Source organism: Macrotis lagotis, chromosome 4, assembly GCF_037893015.1.
Source record: "Macrotis lagotis isolate mMagLag1 chromosome 4, bilby.v1.9.chrom.fasta, whole genome shotgun sequence".
NCBI lineage: Eukaryota > Metazoa > Chordata > Mammalia > Peramelemorphia > Peramelidae > Macrotis > Macrotis lagotis.
The window spans coordinates 255,782,253-255,805,607 of NC_133661.1; the positions used below are offsets into that span (position 1 = coordinate 255,782,253).

Genomic DNA, 23,355 nt, shown 5'->3' on the forward strand with positions numbered 1-23,355 from the left:
AATGTTCCTTTATTAATAACCCTTTCTTCTCCTTTCTGCTTCCTCCAAGCAAACATATACAGTGCTCATTCTTTTCATTTTACCATCTGGTATTACTGGCTACAGAAATTGGACAATGAGTCTAGAGACTGACCTGCCCCTGTCACTACTAGCTGTGAGACCTTGGTTATTTCCCTCCTTTAGCTTCAGCTTTCTCATCTTTAAAAATAGGTGAGCAAAATAAGTAAGACCTACCCTACCTACCCCAAAGGGCAGTTAATGATATAAAATTTCATAATGGTAAAGGGCTTTTCTGACTATTAAACAATTGCCAACCAGTTATTGCTTCTCACTGGGTAACAGGACGAGAGGTGGAAGTGGTTGTGTAAACCCTGTCCAAGATGAGGGTGAGGGGGTCAAGAGAGAAATGCAGAGAACAGAGGTTTTCTTTTTCTCCTCCTTGCTCAAGAATTAGCTTGGGCAACCCAGCTCTTTTGACCAAGTCCACCGAAGTAGCGGAGGAGTGTGGGGGAGATGGGAGGGGAAGAAAGACCCCTCCCCCTCCTTTCTTTTTCCCATTGGGTTCGACTTGTCCTCTTTTCGACTGCTACTGGCCGTCGCAGTTGTCCATCAGGCCTGCCCGGTCCCGCCCCTCTCAGAGTTTATAACGGAGATTCTCATGGCCCAGGGATAAGGCTGTTAACCTGCTACCTCGGTGGGCTGGCAGAGCCCAGCCGGGTCTGCTAGGGAAGCACGCGCTCGGGCCGGCCGCAGCCCAGGCTCTCCGGCTGCCTCCGCACGCCGCTCCCTGTTTGATGACCGTGCCCCCGCCTCGGGACCTCTCCTCTCTTCTCCCACGAACCTCGAGCCTCCTCCGGGGGCGAAGCAGGGGGTGGGGAGGCGGTGTGTGTGGAGCCTGCTACCCGCCCCACGACTGTCGCTGTCAAAATGCTTCCCGGGCGCTGGGGCCGGCTGGTGACTTCCCACTTGCTCCTGGTGCTGGTGCATCTCCCGCAAACTCCCAGTCACAGAGCTACGGGACCCCGGGTAAGTGCGTGCCTGCCTAGCCCCTTCCCTGTGGGCTGTGGTGAACGCGGAGCCAGGCAGGGGGACGCAAACAGACCCAGCCCTGGCTCTGCTCGTCCATCCTGGCCCCGCTCACCCTTTCCACCTGGGAAGAGGCAGCTGTGCCTGGCTCCACCGGCATTTCTCCTTACCCCTTCCAAAAGAACAAAGGTCTGCTCCTCTCGCCACTTTCCAATCCCTGCCCTTGTGGGCTTAAGAGGCTAGAAGAGAGCGGCTTTTCTTCAGCTGTTGCCTCTGCCTTAGCTTCTCTGAGACTGTCAGGTTATTCTAGCTAAATTAGAGATGTGTTTTCCCCATCTCTCTTTTCCCAGAGCATTTTAGTCTAAAGGTGCTCGATGTTCTCTTCTGCTTTGTGGGGAATTACTAGTTTCACTATCGCCCCAGTTGTTTCAGCATCTTCCCCTTCCCCAACTTACTCTGTTGATTGCCCCAATTCATGCTTATTCCTGCTATGGAGGCTCACCTAAAGTATGGATTTCCTGTTGTCACAACCTGCGACTGCTTCCTCAGTACTAGGGGCTTGACTCCTCTTCGTCCCCACCTTCTCCCTGCCCCCACACAGTTTTGAGATATCCAGTAGCAAAACAAGATCATGTGGAGGTGGGGGGGGGCGCATTTCTACTTAAATCAAGAGAAAATCTTGGTGCTCATATGTAGGGCATAACTGAAATGCTGGGGGGGGGGGGCGGGTTGTTGAATAGCTATATAGTGAGGGAATAGAAGAAAAAATGTGCAGTATGAAGTAGCAAGTCTGCTTGTTTCCATCACTACTCTGTTTGGAAATTGTATGATTCTGACCTTTGCTCTGTTTGGAAAGAGGGATAAAATGCAAAGCTTAATTCGGAGAACAGGATTGTCCTTGCTACACTGTATTGACAACTTTCTGTGAATTTCTTTATAAATTTCTCTTCTACAATTTTAAGGTAAAAGAAAATCACACCGTAGTCTTCATCAGTTCAATTTTTGCCACTCCATGCAATCTCCAGCCCAGAAATGAACTATTTACTCATCTGTAGCCAGGAATAGCTGTTATCCCAAATCAGTATGAATGTTCAATGTGTACAAAAAAGTATACCTGATTTTTATGAAAGCCAACTGATTTTTTCATCAGTGTGTGCTCCACTAAATGATTTCATTGGCTTTTCCCTTGTATCTATTTCAAAATCTCAGAATCTTTTTTTATCCCCTCACTGCTATACAATATCATCTTTATAGCAGTAGCCTAGGTGTGAAAGAAGAGAAAATGGCAATTCATCGAGAGACTTAATCACTCATCAGACATAGTGGTTTCTTTTGAAGCCCCTTTATCATTGTGAGATCAGGGTTCTAACCACTCTTGGAAAGAAAAGTGCTTTTCTGTGTTGGGCCGTACCTTACTTTTATGACCAGATGTGTAACAGCAGCAGTTAAAATGAGGCAGATTAGACCCAGTGTGTGTTCTAAATCCTTGGCAGCAGGATTTTCAAGGTTAGAGCAAGTTAGGGCACTCTGTGTGACTTTTATGGATGTAGATGAGGATGCCTTTTAAATAAAGCCACTTGATTTGATATTGAAACCTCTTAAACTGAGAAGTTGGGTGAACCAGGGTGTTTCCTCCAACTAATTAGAAACAGCAAAGACTGGAGAAATAGACTAGAACTCTCCCAAATAAAATAAAGATGCCAGCCTCCCCACTATGATGGTCAAAATCAGTTTATCTAACAAATGGTTTGGGGTTGAAATCTTGCTTTACATTCCTAACTTTGTAAGTCATCCCTTTTTCCATTTATTAGAATAAAAACATTTTTTGAGAAATGTAACTCATGTCTTTTCTTTTGTACTAATTTGTGTTTTTGTCATTTCTCACATGTCTTGTACACAGTAGGTGCTTTCTCAGTAAATAAATTGAGCAATTGATGATTCTTCCCCTCACTTCCCCCCCTCTAGCTTCTTTAACTCATCAATTCGATACAAGTGGTAGTATATAAACAATAAATTGAATAGACTCTGTGCCTTCCATTTATACATACATACACACACACACATACACACACACACACACACACACACACACACAAACCCTAACCCTTTAAACATGTGAACCAATGGTATATTTAGAACTTTATCAGGAATAAATCCTCTGCTTGTCTTTGTGGTTGTCTTAAGTTATTTAATAGGTTTTAAGCATTGAAATTATACCTATTTGAAAGTCTTATAAACCAAGCCTGACATAGATTGTCCTGAAAGTTCAGGTTTAAGACTGGAATAAAATGAGATACTTCTAGACCATTTAATAGTTAACAAAAGAAGATTTACTTAGCCATGGTATGGAAAGGACGCAGCACTGGTTCAGGTAGATGCTGCCCCCTTTGTCTATGTAGAAAAATGTGTCTAGTCATTAGAGTGTGGGACTTTCACCAAGTGTGAAGGGCTGTGATCCTTTGTAGCTGGCTTCTTTCAACACCCTTGGGCAGAGGAAGGCATATCAATGACTCAAGCCTTACCTTTCTCAAGGATAACTTTTTTGCCTTTTAGAGAAAAGAGTAGTATAGCTAAAAAGTTATAAAGTACTCAAGATTTACAAAATACATTATAAATATTAATTTATATAATCTTCACAACTTGGTGAGGTAGTACTGTTATTTTCCCCATTTACAGATGAGGAACCTGAAACAGGGAAAATTTAAGTGACTTATCTAGAATCACATAGAAAGTTTCTGGGGCAGAATTTGAACTTGGGTCTTCTTGAGTCAAAGCCCAGTATACTTTTCACATAGTAGGAACCATGGTTGATACTGTATCTCTCACACTTCATACAATGATGATCGGGTTCTAAAGGTCTTCTAGAGAACCTTTCATTATTTAAATGAATTTAGGGCTTGTATTGGGCAATAGTAACCTTTGGAAAATGAGAAGTTTGTATAAAGAACATTAGAGAAACAAAAGAACCCCACCACACAAATTACAAGTAAGCAGTGTAAGGGTCCCTAGAAGAAATAACCGAATATGAATGAGAATATAGACCAGAAATTCTAGGCTTCATCTCCTCCTCCCATGAAAGGATCATGTTCTAAATATTAAAGATCTACCTATATGGTTGATGATACCAAATCTCTCACAGTGGGTTTTTTATTGTAGAGCAGTGACAAAGAACAGGAAGAGCACCAGAAATATCAGAGCCACAACACATAGTATCTTATCCCAGTCAACATTTCTCATGACTCCAAGTCTTTTGGATTAAAATAACTTGCTTGCCTATAACTTGTCCCATGATTTGAATTGAAACTGAGACTTCTCCTGAATTTGATTCAGTCATTATTCCTTGGTCCATCATCCCAAATTCCCCCCACCCCAGGGAGCTCCATCATCTCAAAGATGTCAACTCTGGAGACCTCTGCTATGGAATTGTTCCCTACTTCTACAGGGGGCTCATCTTCATCCAGGGACTCAGATTTGTCACCAAGTAAGCTAAAATATCTTCTTTCATTTTGGTAAATTTACAGTAATCATTATTATGCAGATATAACTTTTTTTCCCTTCTATTTTTAGAAGCCACTAGATCTCACAATTCTACTCTATGGTCTCTGAAACCCTTTCCTAGAAGTTATGTGAATTATCTTGGAGGCCCACATGAGTCATTTCCTCAGGTTGCATGGATTCCTTCAAGGGGTTTGTGATCTTGAGACCCAGTAAACTGTATAGTAGATAGATTGAGGAAGAGCCTGAGAGGAAGCAACTGAGATGTCTTAAAATTAGTCTATCTTCATCTAGTAAATTTTCCAGAAGTCAATGAACCAGAAAGACTTCCCTCTTCCTAAAAATATGTCAATTTGTTGAAAACAAAGCTTGCCAATGTAGGGCAGGGAACCATAACAAATAGGGACATAATGACAAAGCAGTTGTTTCAAGAGTCCATTCTAGTGATAAACACTGGAAGTAGGATAGGAATGATACAGGTAAGGTAAAAATCCCAGAGATGTGATGCTCAATCACAGATATCCATGAGAATGACAGATACCCTGATGAAAGACAGTGATCCAGGGGCGAGGTATAATAAGGAAGAAAGACACTGGTGATGGCTGCCTCTGTGACAGATTTGACTGGCACAATGATAGCCTAAAAAAAGGGAACCTTTTGCCTTGAGAGAGGAAGGAACGAGGCCAGTGTAATCTGGAGAGAAATGGAGAAACATACAGGATCCTGCCATGCTAGTTTTTTTGAGATGGGCATTGATTGAGATAAGGAGCACCATTGCTTTATTATTGGAGGGATCATATGGTCTCACACCTACTGAAAGATGACATCATAACCCCTTTATTGACTTTCACTCCAATACCCAACCTCTAGAAGAGGGTATATAATGTGTCTGATGAACATCAATGCCCCACAAACAATTATGTATTGGGGGGAGGCATCAGGATAATTTTTTCATTGTGGTAATGACCCACAAAGATAGAAATTTAGATTGTCCATCTTTGCTCTCTCTAGGCTCCAAAACACTCCGTCAATCCCTTGGCTACTACTAGGAATCATAGTGGATGAAGATTTTTTCTACCAGTTTCCTCAAGGCTCTCTTATGTCAATCAAGTAGCCCTATAGTTGAGTCCCTTCTGAGAACTTGACTGAACACCTATTCGTCAGGCTATCCCTCATTATCTGGTTAATCATGGATGGTCACTAGCTGGCACAATGGATAGAGCACTGAACCTGCAGTCAGTAAGAGTCATCTTCCTGAGTTTAAATCTGATTTCAGATACTTATTGGTTGTCTAACCCCTAGGCAAGTCATTTAACCCCATCTAAGTTGGAGGAGAAATGGTAAACCATTAAAGTATCTTTGTCAAGAAAACCCCAAAATAGAGTCATAGAAAAGTCGAATACAACTGAAATGAGTGCACATCAAATGTTGGGTGGTGCAGTAAATAGAATGTTGAGCTTATAGGAAGATCTGAATTCAAAACCAACTTCAGACACATACTAGCTATGTAACACTGGTAAGTCACAACTTCTGTCTCAGTTTTCTTCTTCTACAAAATGGGGACAATAATATCCACATTATGGGGTTGTGATAATAACCCATTGTTTTAGGGTTGTTATGAAATTCAAATGAGATAATATTTAAGTTTTCCACATGGTACCTAGCACTTAGTAGGCACTTCATAAATGTTTATTTATTGCCTTCTTTCCTTCCTTCCTTAATGGACACTGAAGTCCACTTAAGCATGACTCCCTGGTAGAAGATGGTACTCGTGGTAAACTAGACAAAATGGTTGTCTTCAAAATCTGGGAACTCATAGAAAAGACCTATAGGGTTAGTGGAGAAGTAAGGGTGTTTGGACTCGCATTGTCTGTCTCTGGCAGAGTCAAGACCTATTTTTGAAGGGTACTAACATCTAAGGAACTAGGTAACATATTTAAAATCATTACCATTTAACAAAAGAATCTTGTGCTCTGAGTATCTTGTTAGAATGATTATCTTGAATCACTCAACTCTTAATAAATAACTCTTGCTAAAGAATAATAAATTGATCAAAATTATGGTTTATTAGCAACTTGGACTCATTAGTATCTGAGTCATTGCTTTTCAAAAGTGAGATCATGAATGGCCACTTTGGGGGAAATTCTACAAGCCAAAAGCTTGCCAATCATTTGGTTCGGCCATGCCTAGGTGCCTGATAACTTTATCCTCTTCCTCATATAAAATGAAACCTTAAAAAACAGACAGTTGAACTTCCCAATTTGTAAACTATTCTGGATCCCATCAGAAGAGGTAGATGTATGGATGACTTATAAGGCAATTGAGGGTATCAGTACATCCAAATAGAACACATGGGTTTTCCAAAATCTAAAGGGTCAATAAACCTCCAGACTTTCTTTTTAGAGTATAGGGATGCAGCTGTTAGTAACTTTTTCTTGACTGTCCAGAATCATCTGAGTTTTTCCTATTCATTGTTTCTCTAAAACTTGACTGAATAGACTGGTACCTGACTGAAATTTAGTGAAATTCTCCATTTCTTGTTTCTGCCTGACCTACAGCATATTTCATCATTGTGTAGGTGTGTCATTGATGTCCTTGAGAAGGGAAACTTCTTCCAGATTTCTGCCCACCAAACTGCAGCAGAATGCAAAAAGTTTAGGTAGCCAACCTGAGGGAAGGATGGTGAAGGAATAATGGATTCCTTTCCAGTTGAAATCAAGCAACTTCTGTCTAATTTTAGCCACAGGAATAAAGAAAAGAACATTGGTGAGTTCAATAATTCCATGCTTCTCACTGGGCCATCAAATTTCCTAGGCTGATGAAGTCAGGAATGGTTGCAGTGATGAGTCTGAAAACTTTGTTCAGCTCTCTTTAGTTCACTGTATGCCAGATATCATTCACCTTTTTCAGCATTAACAGGTTTGTTGTAAAGGAAATTGCAGCCTCCTTCATCTCTATCATTTTGTTGTTCGTTGTTTCAGTTGTATCATACTTTTTATGATCCCATTTGAAGTCTTCTTGGCAAAGATAGTAGAGTGGTTTGCCATTTCCTTCTCCAACTCATTTAATAGATGAGAATACTGAGGAAAATAAGGTTAAGTTACTTTCTCAGGTCTTCTCTTCCTGGTATTGGAATTCAGGTCTTTCTGACTCCAAGCCCAGCTCTCTGTCATTATGCCACCTAACTGCCTCATCTTCATCACTAGGGAGAAAATATCTTTCACCCTCTTCCACCCCAGTTCTTACATTGTTTGATCTTAACTATTTGGGATAGCAGATAGTTCCAGGTGTTTCCATTTGAGTTCACACACAATAGGTTTGGAGGTTGCCAAAAGGATCATATAGAATCACATTTTCCCAAGAACTCATAGTACCAGTTTCAACTATACTCTGGGTCACAGTTGTGATGGCTTTTCTGATGGGATCTTCCCATATTCCTTCATAATCCATCCTTTGAAGTCTTCCATGGAAGCTGGGATGCCTTTGTGATCCCATTAAAATCCCCTGGTAAAATAGTATAATTTGGTTACCAGTGTCTAGGAGCCCTTTGTATGTTTGAAGGTTTTTCCTTTTCGAGGCTAATATAACTTGGGCATATAAGCTCTGATGCCCTGAAGTCTTACAGTTAGGATGAATTTAGCTTTAAGGGAACTTTAGCCTTGGCACTTGTCCTTGAAGCTTCTCAAGTCTGAGTACAGATACTTGAGTGTGTCAGGACTCAAGTGGATAGGGGCTTGAAGGGTAGGACAGAAGGGTCCTTTCCTACCTGATCACAGATATCAGAATATAGTTTTACTTGGACAATACTATAAATTGGTAAGCTATTTGTTCCTTATTACCCTCATGAACCATACATAAAGTGTCTTCTAAGAAAGGAAATTTTCCACTTCAGCTGTGGCACATACATCCTCTGGCTATTTCCAGAATTTCTATTTGCACTAACATTCATATTTGGTCACTACTATCCCTGAACTTCTCACATTTCACCTGTTGTTATGCATAGGTCCATAACTAAAGTCTTAATGCCATTTTGTCAAAAGTCTACCCAGAAGATGGGATCTAATTGCCCCCTACACAATCTGGTTATAGGATGTGGTATTGGGATAGGGTATGAGGGACACATAGACTTATTCTCCCAAACATCTTTTTTTTTTAGAAGTTTCACTTCATCTTTGCAGATACCCATTAGGGAACCATATACAATGGAAATCTATTTTTATGGTATTAGATATGTACAGTTCTCCTTCTTAGCTATATAAAAGGGACAAATAGATGAAGTCTCAAACTGCTTTAATTTGCTTTGCCAAAGTGAGTCTTCTGTAAGCTCTCCAAATCAATGAACTCACAGAGATCCAAATTGACTCCTTTGGATTATAACCTCAACTCCCATTGTTTCAGTGATTCATCAAATTGTTGTTTAAACTTCTGCTACTTCCTTCAATCCTTGGTAATAAATGTAGTACCCTACCCACTTTCCCCCTTCCTGATTCCTGAAGGGGAAGGTAGAGATAGTAATAATATATGCCTAAGTCTTTTGTACTATCAGTGATGGCTCTCAATTCTCCTCACTTTGACTCCTATTCTCTTATTTTATAGCCTGAATCTCAACAGGATTTGACACCTTTTCCAACTAAACCTCTGGGTTAGAGACCATCTGTCCTGCCTGTAATCTGACAGTCCCTGCCCCCATCAGCATTACCCCTCTCATTTGTACTCTTAATAAATCTATCATCCATCCCTCAGCCCTTGTTTCACAACCCTTAACAACCCAAAACTCTGTCCTTAGTTGTTGAAAAATACTCGACTAGGGTTTTGGTTTGTTTGTTTTCATTTTCCATGTTAGAAATCTGACTTCTCTAGAACTGTTAACAATCACCAAAATGTGCTCCCCTTGGCATTATCTTTAAATTCCATGTCAACTTCCTTTAGCATAAAACAAGTAAATTCCTTCCAGTCAGTGGGGGTCTTCTTTTTTGTCCTATTGAGAAGATTCTCCATATGTCACCAGGACTTTTGCAATAAGGTGCAGTGTCACTGTATCTGGCCATCTGATCATCCCATTCTTTGCATCTGCATAGCCTTTCCTCAACTTCAACCATGATATGATGCCTTTTGGAGCTAATCTTGACTTAATCATCCAAAAAGTAATAGACCATACCTGAATTAGACCACTCTGGTAGCTCAAGTGCTAGATTTGAAGAAAATGGGATATAGGTAGACAATCTAACAATTAACAAAAGGAGGTTTACTTAGAATAGAATGAAAAGGTAATTCAGCAAAAATACAGAACTGGCTAAGGTAGACTTCTCTCACCTCCACCCCTTGTCTCCATAAATAAATTTATATAATCAGTATGGCAGTGGGTCTGAGAGAGGCTGACTCTTCATAGATGATCTTCAGACAACAGGAAAACCCTGTTAATAACTCAGTCTTAGCCTACTGAGCTAATCAAATTTCAGAGGATTAGATGCTTTTTTAAGGAATGAGGAAGAAAATAGATAATTCTCCAATCACAAAAGGAATGGAGAAGAAACGAGAAAATATTAAAGCCAAGTGAGTCTGTTAACTATGTTGTTATCATCTCCTTAATATTAAACCTGTCATTTGTAGAGTCTCATTACCAAATTCTCTACCTTCTTTCTGTATCTATCCCTTGATTATAAAGGTGACCAAGAATAGTAGTTTAATAAAAGTAAGAAAAAACATCTGGTTTCCCATCAGAGATCCATGTTCATCTTTAATTCATCTTTTTGAGTAACAGTAAATAAAATTTGATTTTTTTTAAAATAGATTTTCTAGTAAATCAAGATTGTGCCCTTTGAGTTTAAATTTATCTGGCTAAGTTCCTCTGAAGGCAATATATTCCCTAATATTCGCCTATTTATTTTGTGCTTTCATGAAATTTTTTATTTTTGTTGATAATCTCCTCTAAGAAGTCCTTTAGGATCTTAGTTCATAGTAGATACTTGCCATGTTAGGAGTCTTTAAAGTAAAAGAAACTTTATTATTTCTTCACTTCAATGTAATTTACTGAAACTTCTTCAGTGAGAAACTTTATATAGGAGTAGATAATGATAATTTTGCAGAGCACTTCCAAGTGCATCTAGAAAATAGTAGCTCCTTTTTTGATCGTCTTTACTCACACACCTTATGGCAACTCATAGTTTATGGCAAAGGAGCTTTGGGTGCTCTCAAATTAGGTAGTGATGGAAAGATTTAAGAAATTTCTGGAGAATGTCAAAAGAAACAAGAGTGGGGACTAACTCATCTTACATCAAAATTCTATGATAACATTTCCAGTTTTAGTCACACCAAACAATATGCCCCAGACTTAAGAAATGACATGTCCTATTCACACACAATGCAAAACTTTGGAGGAAGAGAAACTGACTTCACTTCTTCTCTTTGTTGTTATTTTCTCCCATTTATCCATGTTTGATCATGACACTAACTATCCATAATTTACTCAATTTTTATTTTCCTTGGTCTTGGATGATAATTCTACTGGTGGAAAGAAAGTTCAGATGCAAATCACCCAGATGTCTATAAGTTATAGAATTATATGGAGAGAACTGAGAGGTTCAAAGACTTGCCTGTAGTCACCTAGACAGTATGTTTCAGGAATAGATTTGCACTTGGATCTTCCTGACTCTAAGAACCAACCTTATATCCACTTTATCTTATCACTGCTGTGTAATTAAAAAAAAACAGTGCTTATATAACAAAAGAGAAAGCATTCATATTTGCATCTTCTGTGAGCCGCAGATAACATAACAGATATCCAATAGCGGACTTCCAATCAGTCAATAGTCAGGATTTTGGCAAGAACAATGATTGTGAAGAAGTTAGGAACTGAAAGTCTAGTACTCTGACTTTCTGCTTGAGTATCTTGTCTCAATCAAAGACAGAAATGGGGACAGGAAGTTGAATTTCTGTCTTGACACTGCCTGATCATAGAGATACCTACATTGTAAATATAGGAGTAGGATGGGGAGACTTGCTTGAGAAGTTCCTGCTGAGAATGAGAGGCAGAGAAATCGAATTTGAACATTTTGCCTGCCTCAAGTCTATTCCCCATTCTGATCCATCTTCTTTTCAGTAAATCACTAAAGTTATTTTCCTAAAGTGCAGATTTGATTATGTCACTCCCTTTCTTGAAAAACTCCAGTGGTTCCCTTCAGGATAAAATACAAAATGCTCTGTTTGACATTCAACGTCCTTCATAACTTAACCCCCTCTCATCTTTTCAGTCTTCTTCTACTTTACCTCTTTAATCTAATGACAGTGGCTTCCTGGCTGCTCTCTGAATGATACATTCCATCTCTTGACTTCATGCATTCTCTCTAGTTGTGTCCCTACTCACTTTCCTCTGCTTTGACTTCTTTACTCCCTGACTCCCTTAAGTCCCAAATAAAATCCCATCTCCTACAGGAAATCTTCTCTAATCCCGCTTAATTACAGTGTTTCCTTCTAATAATTATTTTCTAGTATATATATATATATATATATATATATATATATATATATATATATTTGTTTACATGTTTTCTCTCTCATCATATTGCAAGCTTCTTGAGGGCATGTACTTCCTGTTACCTCATTTTTATATCCCCAACACTTAGTCACTTTATATCCTCAGATACTTGATATTGATTGATAGAGATCTATAAGCAAGCCTCTGATGAAAATACTATTAGCTGACACTAACAGCAATCTTTGCATGTTTTCTTTCTCATCATATTATAAGCTTCTTGAGGACAGGAACAATCTTTTACATCCCCAATACATAGTGAGCTTAATAAATATTGATTTATTGAGATGCATATGCAAGCCTCTGATTATATTATTAGCTGACACTAACAGCAATCTTTACATGTTTTATTTCTCATTATATTATAAACCACTTTAGGTCAGGGATGATCTTTTACCTCATTTTATGTCCCCAGTTCTTAGTTATACTTAATAAATATTGATTGAGATACATATTGAAGACTGGTGAAAATATTATTAGCTGATGCTAATGGCAATCTTAATGATGTCATGGACTGAATGTAATTGTCCACCTGTGCATCTCTCAGGTGATTAGGTCAAAAGATTTTAATTAGAAGTCTCATGCCAAAAGCTCTGCCTCTGAGTTGATTTCTTTCCCCTCTTACCTCTCCTTTTTACTAAAGGTCTGGGGGAAGGGGTAGCCATGGCCCCATTTAGCAGGTACAGGTCCTCTTTCTCTCTGAATCACATAGAAGTTTAATTGTTCAGCTAGCTGAGTTTCTGACAATGCTACTTGGAGCATCAGACTGGAAGGTCCCCCTCCTTCCACATTTGTTACTGCAGAGCTGTTTCAGGAAGGACAAGGGTTGACTTGCTGAAGAGAAATCGATCAGTACAGCTCACAAGGCCCAACAAACAGGGTTAGCTTTGTCCAATATTTGCTTAGCAGGGATCAAAGTGGAATGGGTTTAGTTAGGGGGTAGATAGAAAATTAGATCTCCATTTAGTACCTCCATTTTCTTACTCTACCCCTTCAAAAAGGCAAACAACTGTCTCTCTCTCTCTCTCTCTCTCTCTCTCTCTCTCTCTCTCTCTCTCTCCTGCTTTATCTGTCTGTCTGTCTCTTTCACACACCTACCCACTCAAAACTAAGTTTATTATACCAATTAGTTGACTTTCCCTTTTTCATATATTTTTCATTTTAATATTCCTTTGAAGTTTTTGTGGTAAAAATGTCTAATAGACATTTCATTTTTCAATATTTGAATCAGGCCTGTGATTCCATTGGATTAGGGTACTCCTGGTGAGGCAATATTCTCTTCTAATGTCGATCAGCATATAATCTAATTGATACTGGAGTCACTTAGAAGTGAAGTCACTTCCCAATGATCATATCTACAGGATTTACCTGACAATTATTAGAAGCATTAAATTAACAGTCCTAGTCCTTTTCTAAAAGAGCAATAGCTATTCTATGTGGAACCCCTTAATACTCTTTTGGAGTTTCTCAATAAACTTCAACATTTTGGCCATATATTTTCATAAAATAAGGCAGCCAAACCCTGGGTCACTTTCTAGGTATGTCAGAGTATTGCCCCTTGTTTACCTACCCCCACAGCTGGAGTGTCCTGTAGGTGAGGGTGGAAGATTATGTTCCTCATGTCTCTTGTGTATTGCTTCCTAAAGCTTTGAATCTGAAAACACATTTGAACTCTTTTACTACCAGTGCCTAGGACCAGTAAAACATAGTATTTCCAATCTTTAAAAATATGTTTTTAAGGGATAGCTAGGTGATATAGTAGGTAGAACACTGGTCCTAGAGTCAGAAGGACCTGAATTCAAATCTAGCATCAGACATATGAATATTATTATATAAACTGAGCAAATCACTTAAAATAGATTTTCTTGCAATATATATGGTATGTGTATATATGTATATATATATATTTATATACACACATTTATAAAGACTATTAAAAGTATTTTTATAATCCAGTTAACTTCCTACTTTGTTTACTCCTATTTATGACTTTGTCTAAAACTCCAATTCCCAAATTCAAATTATCCTTGGGTTGGCATGGGAAAAATGTCTTGGATTCTATGAGAGAATCCTAAGATTATTTAGGCCACTCTTTCAGTTTACAGATAAGGAAGCTGACGCATGAGAGGTGACTTTCTCAAGGTCATGTAAGTACAAAGCTGGGAATTGAGCCCAGACACTCTGAATTTTAATCTAGTGCTTACCTAATAACAGTATTGCAAGGGAATCCCAGAGACCACTCAGTCTGGTCTGTCCCTATATATAGGAATCTCCTCTACAACTTCACAACAAGTGATTATACCCCCTTTCCTCAGAGACCTCAATGTAATATTCTTTCCTCTACAACTCCATTATAATTTGTATGGCTATAATTGTTGGGAAGTCTTTTCTTCACATCAAGTCTAAATCTACCCTTTTGCAGCTTCTACTCATTGTTCCTAGTTCTGCTATCCAGTAGGCAAATCTAATCCTTCTTCCACAAGATAGGCATTCAGATAGTTGAACATAGCTAAGACTTGATTTTTTTTATTTAATCATTTTTTAATTGTATCGGACTCTATATGATCTCATTTAGTATTTATTTTTTTGGCAAAGACACTGGAGTGATTTGCCATTTCCTTCTCTAGCTCATTTTACGGAGGAAGAATCTGAGGCAAACAGGGTAAATCTTCCTGTCTCCAAGCTCAGCACTCTATGTGTCACCTAGCTACCCAAAGTCTTCCTTACTCCATACTAAAATGGAGTATCCCAATCAACTTCTAAAATGCTCCCTTCTTTATGTTCTTCCTAAAAGGTAATAGCCAGAACATAAATCATGTTTCATATATGTGACTTACCATGTCAGAGTAGAGTTAGAAATGGCACTTCCCTAAGATTCTCTCATTGCAAATTTTTTGACTTCCGGGTACATCATTGACTTAGTAGCTTTGCTCCCCTTTATTGTACAAGAAAGTTGATATTTTTAAAAAGAAAGTTATTGCTATTAAATTCTATCTTATTTAAAGTCACTCTATCATATTTTGCCAAGGTCATTTGGGATCCCACTAACATCCAGTGTTATCTATTTTTCTAAGCTTTGTGTCATCTATAAATTTGATGAATGCTATCGTACAGTATTATTTTGTTAAATCCTTGACAAAAAAAAATGTAGCTCTATAGCTCAGGGCTAAAGACAGGTCCTTGTGTATCTTACTATAGACCTCCTTCCAAGTTAACATTGGGCCTTTGGTTTTTCAAGCAGTTTTGAATTCACCTAACTACTGATAAGGAACCTTTAAAGTCTTTATTGTTATCTCTCTTTCTCTTTTCTTATAAGAGGCAGTATAACATAGTGGATAGGAGTATAGCTTCTAATTTGCAAGATCTGGTCTGATTTTTACTCCTAACCTTAGTAGTTATGTGGCTACTTCTTAAGTGTGGTTGTGAAGATCAAATGAAAAAAATGTATATAAAATATTTTATGAAATTTAAAATACTATAAATATCAGTATTAATTAAGTATGATTCTTTCCTCTTTAGGAGCTTATATTCTAAAGGGATGCATATCATTACATCAAAGGGAGCTAAAAATTGGATTTAGGGGAAAGACCATCTTGGGAAGACTGTGACAAAGTCCAGAAAGTCAGAAGCAGAACCAAATAGGAAATGCAGGTTGGCCACCCTTCCCAAAATAGAGACCCAAGGAGAAACTCTTCAGTGGGTAAAGGGAATTATAGAGACTAAAGGATAAAGATGAAATCTGGAGAGACTGAGGCAGAGCCAGGAGAGAAATGAAGCAGTTTCAAAGCAACTTACAAATATTCTCCATCCACCCATAAGGTGCTTCCAACTAGATCATCCAGCATCATGAATGTTTTTAAATTTGTTTTGTTCCCAGTTAAAATTTTCATCTTTTATATAGTTTTAATTAGATACATATTCTTATGGCTATGCTATCTTCTCTCTGCATCACTTCCTACAAGTCTTCCTATATTTAAATTCTGCAAATTTGTCATTCCTTATGGCACAATAATATTTTATTTCATTCACATAATATGATTTGTTCAATCATTCCCAAATTTGGGGCCCACAATTTTCCAATTTATTGCTTTTATGAATAGTGCTATTATGAATATTTTCAAAGAGATCAGTCTTTTGGGTTGTTGTCAAATATATTCTTGGTAATGGTATAAACCCTTTAGCAGCAAAGTGAAAAATACTATAAATCTTCTTATTTTTCAAAGCACTTTCCAAAATGATTGGATCAAATCACAACTTCACAAATGATAAATTAATGTGCTTGGTTTCCCCCATCTCTACTGCTGAATCTTTTTATGATTGATAGGTGTGAGGTGATCTTAATTGTTTTTATATGCCTTTCTTTGGTTAGTAGTGAACTTGAATACCTTTTTAAATGGTTGCCAATAGTTTGTGTTTCTTCTTTTGAGAATTTTTTGTTTATGGTCTTCGAACACATCTATAGGGAAATTGCTTTTATCTTTAATTCTCTTTAAATTTTGGGTGTAGATCTTTATCAGACAGTTTATGAAAAATCAAAGGATTATAATTTAGGGCTAAAAAAGACTTCAATCTTAACCAACTTCCACATTTTACAGATGAAACTGAGGTTCAGGGAGTTCATGTGACTTGTTCACAATTCACAATTCAGAGGTAGGATTTGAACTCAGGCAGAAAGGCAGTTAGGTGGCTGAGTGGATAAAATGTTGAATCTAACTTCAGACACTTTCTAACTGGCAAGACACTTAACCCACATTGCCTCAATTTCCTCATATATTATATGAACTAGAGAAGGAAATGGTAAAGTACTTGAGTATCTTTGCCAAGAAAATACTAAATGGGGTAAAAAAGAGTTGGTCATGATTGAAGATGACTAAACAACAATCTCTTATTATTAGAGAGTCAAATTTTTCCTTAATCCATATCCTTTCTTTTTTATTCCAGTTTATTTCTTTAAAATCCTTTATATTTTCATCTAATTTAAATATCTTATCCATTAGGGTTCTCTATCCACATGCTAGCTTGTTCTAAGACTTTTTAATTGTATTGCCTTTTATATTTATTATGGCATATGATGTAAGATGTGGATCTCTATTTTTCTGCAAGTTTTCATGGTAATTCTTGGAAAATAGAGTTCTCTCCCTATGACATTGTACTCTTACATTTATCAAAGATCACTGAATGCATTTCTAAGTTTTATGAATAATCAAATATTCAGTTTTTCAATTTTATAAAGTATATGTAGTTTTTTATATATACTTTTTAACATAATTTGAAATCTGACATCAAACTTCCTTCATTCCTGCTTTTTCATAATTTCCCTAGATATTCTTGAACTTTTCCCCCTTCCACATAAATAACTTCCTATAACCTCTAAAATAAAATTCTCTGAATTTTGAAGCCCTTTTTGTCTTGACCCTTTCCTACCTTTCCAGGCTTCTTAGACCTTCTTCTTACTCTCTTTATTCCCCACCCACCCACCTCCAGTGTTCTCTGTGATGCAATGACACTATCGTCTTTGTCATTTCTTGAACAAGAGGACTTAAGGCATTTCACTGGCTGTCCTCCTGTCTGGCACTCTCTCCTTATCTCAACCTCTTGATTTCCTGGCTACAAGTTTCAGCTAAGTTTCCATCTTCTGTCAGGTTTTCCAAATCCTCCATCTTAGTGTTTTTCCCCTTAGAGTATCTCAAATTGATCCTGTATATATCTTGTTTGTACATAGTGGTTTGCATATTTTCTATTAGACTGTGAGCTCTCAAGAGTAGAAACTGTATTATTTGTTTTGTTTTTGCAATTCTCTGTATCACCAGTTTAAGAGCTTAAGAGTATGTCTGGCTCATATTAGGTTTTTGATAAATGTTAACTGATTGATGATTTTATTTTGTCAACTACTGGAAAATATATACTTCTGATAGTATTATCATGGCATTAAATCTATAGATTTATAATAAATACAAATTTTTATATGACCTGGATATGAACCTTCACTTCTTAATTATCTTTAATTTATATGAAAATAGTTTTTTGTAGTTGTATTTATATGTCTTCCTAGGTTAATTTCAGGATATCAAATGAATTTTGTTGTTTTAGTTTTTCTCTCTTTTGATTTTTGTTACCAACATACAAAGATGCTGATTAGCACATTTGCTTTTCTTTCCTGCTAAGTTGCCAAAACTATGTATTATCTTGAATAATTTTTTGGTGAATTCCACCAGGTTTTCTAAGTTGTTCTATATTTGCTTTTCCCTTTCCTACTTCCATTTGGAGATTTCCAGAGAAGAAGCAAAGTGTCTAAGAGTGCCAAAAGCAACAGGTCTTTTTTGGGTATATTTTTATTTGTAGAAGGAAGGGAATTTAATAAGATATCTGGAGGGAGGATATAGAGAAAAGAGCAAGTCTTGGTGAGGTGGAGAATTAGGACATATCTGGATCATGGTCACTGAAAAGACAAGGATTCCACTTGATTTTTACATCCCTGATTTAGGCAGCAGGGTTCCCTGGATGAGTTAATCTAAAGCTTATAGCAGGAAGAGGAAGGCAATGAATGACCAGTGAAAAATGACTCTTCTTGGAATGTAGGTTTTACTTCCTCTAGTTCTGTTCAGGCATGTCTGAATTCTTTTCCATATTACAATTGATTAATTTAGAAGAGAGCAGCAGGGGTGATAGTATCACTCAGATGGAGATGGTTCCCATATCTGGTGTCAGGTAGGGAGGGGTCAATTAATGGTCATGACAATCTCAAAATTTTAGATCAAGGATGACCTATTGCAAGTATAGGCAGCAGATGGCACTATCAAGCAAGATAGACCTGAGCTTCCAGTGGGCTTGCTGGGAGAGTGGGGGACAGGGAATCCCCTCTTTTGTGAAGGATAACTTTCTTTCCACTCACTCCTCTATGAACATTTTCCCCCAAATTCAACCTTCCAAGAATGGATGTTAGTGGTTTGAAGATGCGAGCACTAATACTCACAATTTGTTCTTTCCAGCTTTTTTTGGTAACTCATTAGTTCCTGATTTGTTTCTAGAAGTAAATGAATCTTGATTTCATATGCCAGGCTTATATAGTCCACTGTCAAAATCCTCATTGGTCTTAACCACTTAAAAATTTCAATGATCCAAGTCTTCATCTCTAGGAAAAAAGAATCTTTTCTCTCTCTACCCTCTTAAATAACACATAAGTCTTAAATAACACACAGATGACCGTTTCTATTGGCCAGCAGAGTTTGAAAGTAGGCAAATAAAGTCTGATTTGAAAATAAGGAATAAGGAAATGACCAGTTTGTTTTACCTGGTTAAATGGAAGGGGCAGATGTATAGTTTTGCTGGTAGGTAGAAAGAGTTCTAAGTAAGACCTGTCTAATCCTTTGGGCCAACTCTTAATGCCCTAGTTCTATGGATCCTGGGCTCTGGCATCCATCCCCACATACAGCATACTGTCCAAGTTCTTGGTCTGCTCTCTTGTCATTTCTGTCTGCTGATTAACTCTACTGTCTCTTCTCACAATTTGTTTTCAAAAGGAAGGGTGGGACAAGATTGAGAGTCAAGCTTAGTCTTTTCCCAGAACATTTTGCCCAAAAACTGGTTGCACAAGACAGGATAGACCTAGAACAAGAGATTTTTCTGTACTATTCAAAAAACAAACTATAATATTGTTGACAAATAAAAAAATTTTACCTGCTTTTAAAATAACTAACATTTTTGTAGTGCAGTAAAGTTTTTAAGCACTGTATTTGCTCAATCTTATTTTGCCTATCCTATATACAAGTCATAGTAACTCCTATCTGAAGATGAAGAAATTGAAACTCAGAGGTAAAATAATTTGTCTGTAGTCTTTTAATTAGAATGTTTAAGATGTATGATTTGAACCAATGTCAAAGTTTAAATACCACTTTCTTGAAGAGACTTTTCCCAATTTCTCAAACCTGTTAGTGACAAGCCTTTCCCCCAAATCTTTATGTATTTATTTATCCAGGATCCTGCTTTTATTTTTCTATGATATTCTATCCCATTTGAAATAAGCTTTTTAAGTAGCTTTATCTTTTGAATTTCAATCTCCAGTGTTTGGCAGAGAGTAAATATTTAATAAGATGCTGTTTCTAAGTCTAGAACTCAATTCACCAGATTACATTGCTTCTCTTTGTAACTATCTATTCCTTAATTTGTTTTTCTCATTAAAATGATATAGCTAGAACACTTTCAAATAATAATGGTGTCAGTGGGTATCCTTGTTTCACTCCTGGTCTTAGTGGTAAAGTTTCCAGTATTTCTCTTTTTAGGTATTGATAACTCTTAGATACTTTGATTCATTTTAAGGAAAGTCCTTTTTAGTTTTATGAGATTTTTAAATATTTGTTGTTTTTTAACAAAATGGATATTATATTTTGGTAGAGGAGTTTCTGTATCTATTAATATAATCAAATATCTTTTTGTCTTAACTAGAATTATAGACTTTATTATGCTAGTGTCATAGTACTGAATTAGTCATGGCATAAATTCAACTTTAATGAACATTTGTTGGAGACTATATAATGTTTTCCCAGAATTTATGTGATAATTTTGTATCAATGCTCCTTTCTCTCTTCTCCCTTTCCCACAGGTCCAATAAATAAATCACAGGGCCAATTCAGGTAACTAGTCAGCTTTTCCTTTAAGAACTTGGTTATTTGGTGCTTGTATATTTAGTATTGATACTAAATTGTTTATTATATGTGATATTCTTAACAATCTAGTTTCCCTGTCCATCACTCTTAACAGAATTTCTTTTTGCTGTCATCTTGTCTCAAATGACTTCCCAGGATTCAGTTCAAGTACAATAGATTTTATTTAAATCCTTCACTTTTGACTTTGCATGATGGAATACTACAATCTTCAAATCATCAGAATTGTGGGGTTAACAAAAGGAAAGATTTGATAATTACAAATATGCTCTCGCATTTTACCATTGACTACTGAATGAATGTAAGGACCAGAATAAGATGTAGGATGTGACCCAATCTATTAGTGAGACAGAGTATAATGGCCTGTGCTGGTATTCTTCTGATTAAATAGATATTGAGGAATGATCCCTGATTTTAACTTTTTAAATATCTTTTAATGTGGATAGTGTGAGCAGAAAAATTATTTTACTTTGATTTTTGGTTGCTTTTCTGAAATTGCCTACTTAAATAGGTTGGGTTGACAGAAACACTGAGGCTTTATCGGAGATTTAGAAATAAGACTTGCCATCTTGTCCTTTTGAAAAATAAATAATAATTTGTACCTTATATGATTCTATCTGAAATAGATTTGCATAATTTCCCATAGACTATTAACACTTGGCATTTTAGGTGGAGAGTTCAGTGTTTTTAATTATGTCTTTTTCAGGGATGGTAGGCCAGTATTGCATGTAGAGTTTCCTTACCATTATAGGACCTGTATCTTGATAGACAAACCTTTGAACTCAGAGGGAAAAATTCTCAACTGAGAGCCTAAAGAGGAAAACGATTCTGAACTGGGGAAGAAAGAACAAATTCAAGGCCACAGGTATAAATAAGTCTCTGTGGGTAGAACTGTTTTGAAAGTTGTGTTCTTGCTAATGAAACAAGTCTGAAGATTAGTATATGATAGGGAGAATGATGGTGTGGAAGAAATTGATCAGATGGCTCCTGATCTATTGATTTCCCTCCAGATTAATTGAGTAAAAATATAGAATACGAAGGGAAAGTAACAGACAATGAAGTATGAGGCTTTAATGATGTATTTTCATTTTGTTATCACTTTATGTGGTACAAATAAGATCTTAGTTTAAACCTCTTAGTATTGCTGGTCAAAGACCCTGCCATGTCCTTGGTGTGCTCTGTTGAGGTATGTGAGATCTATAAATTAAGAAGATAGCCACTTATCGAAGAATCAGCCCTTGAAAGAGAATCAGTCATTGACTCTGAGCAATGTTTCTTTTTTTTTCTTCCTTGGTCCCACTGGACCTTAGAATTAGAGGTATTTGTCCTGTAGGGGATATTGAACCCAGCAAGAAGAAAGCCTAGGGAATCCAATGAGGAGCAACACTAGGATGCTGTGAGAGGAGAAAGGCCATTAGGACCTGCAGTCCTTTTGCCCATAAGCATTATCTGACTATCAATGTATTCTGTATGTTTGTTCACTTTTCCCACTCAAACTCGGGTTTAGAAAAAGGATGGGTTGTAGCTACTTTTTTATAGTATTATCTCAGGAAATGACTATTTTGAGTGATTATGTCATCTGACTGATTCTGAAAAATAAATATACCAGTTGGGGCTTGTGAAGTATGATTTTTTTTGAGAGTGTTGCTTCACTGAGTACCTGGACTCTGGGATTAGTTACCCTGCTAAGGACCTAATCTGCAAGGTCAACTCTCCAATAAGGAGAGTAGACAGAGAATAAAAGTTTGTAGAATAAGTAGAGTCAATTCTAAAAGAAGAGGAAAATGAGATCTGAAAGGACTTTCAAAATTCTCTAATTCAACCCAATTAATTTTACAGATGTGAAAACTGAGACCAAGATATGTTATATGTACAAAGTCATGAAATATTAGGAAGAGCACTGGGACTAGAACTCTAGGTTTTTGAATATCCATTTAATTTTCTTTTCTTCTGACAAATGTTAACCTCTCAAAAATCTACTGGAATAGTGGGGAATATGGCAAAAATTCAGAAGAGGGGAGAAAATGGTTTATGCTTTAGTGGAATATTATGTTTCTAAGTTTTTTTTGGCCAATACTGTGACAGAAATTGGAACTTATGGCTAAAATTCTGAAGCAACTACTTTGCCCACTCTGAGTATGGTTGTGTTATTCTTTCTTCCTCAAACTCTTTCTCGCTCTGCAAAATGAATGAAACACCTGGTTTGGCAAAATGTAAAAACTTTGGCTCTGAAATGGTACTGTTTTTTCTACCTCTGACTTTTGAAAGAAAAAAAAATCAGGGAAGAAATAAAAACCGAGGTAGTTCTTGTTGTAGATAAAGAAAAAATATTCATACATGATAAATAAATCTTTTTCTTGTCCTATCCAGAACCTAATGGACTTTTTACAGTGCCTTCCACAACAGAAAAAAACAAACTCTGATTTACATTCAACATCAGTTTTGTCCAGCATAGTCTCTATAACAATAATGGTAATTAGGATTCATTTGAAGTAAAAAATAAAATGTCTAAGAATGGATCATTTGACGTATTAATTTTTGTGACTACTTAGAGGGGATCTGAATTCTTTGAGGAGGAATTGTAAAATCTAACCCCACAGTCTCTCTCTCCTCCCACCTTCTTTTCAATGTTCTTGGACATCC

The 23,355-nt window shown here is 37.0% G+C and overlaps 1 protein-coding gene across 3 annotated transcripts in view; it reads left to right on the forward strand.

Annotated features, from left to right (window-relative positions):
- The first annotated feature begins 727 nt into the window (after window positions 1-727).
- SMOC1 (SPARC related modular calcium binding 1) overlaps window positions 728-23,355 on the forward strand; it is a 208,813-nt gene continuing 186,185 nt past the window's right edge. For 2 of the 3 annotated variants that reach the window (XM_074235833.1, XM_074235834.1), the window contains exon 1: window positions 728-1,026. In XM_074235833.1, the coding sequence (XP_074091934.1) occupies window positions 928-1,026 (99 nt within the window). In that variant the 5' untranslated portion in view covers window positions 728-927. The remainder of the gene's footprint in view (window positions 1,027-23,355) is intronic. The other variant, XM_074235835.1, reaches the window with a different exon arrangement.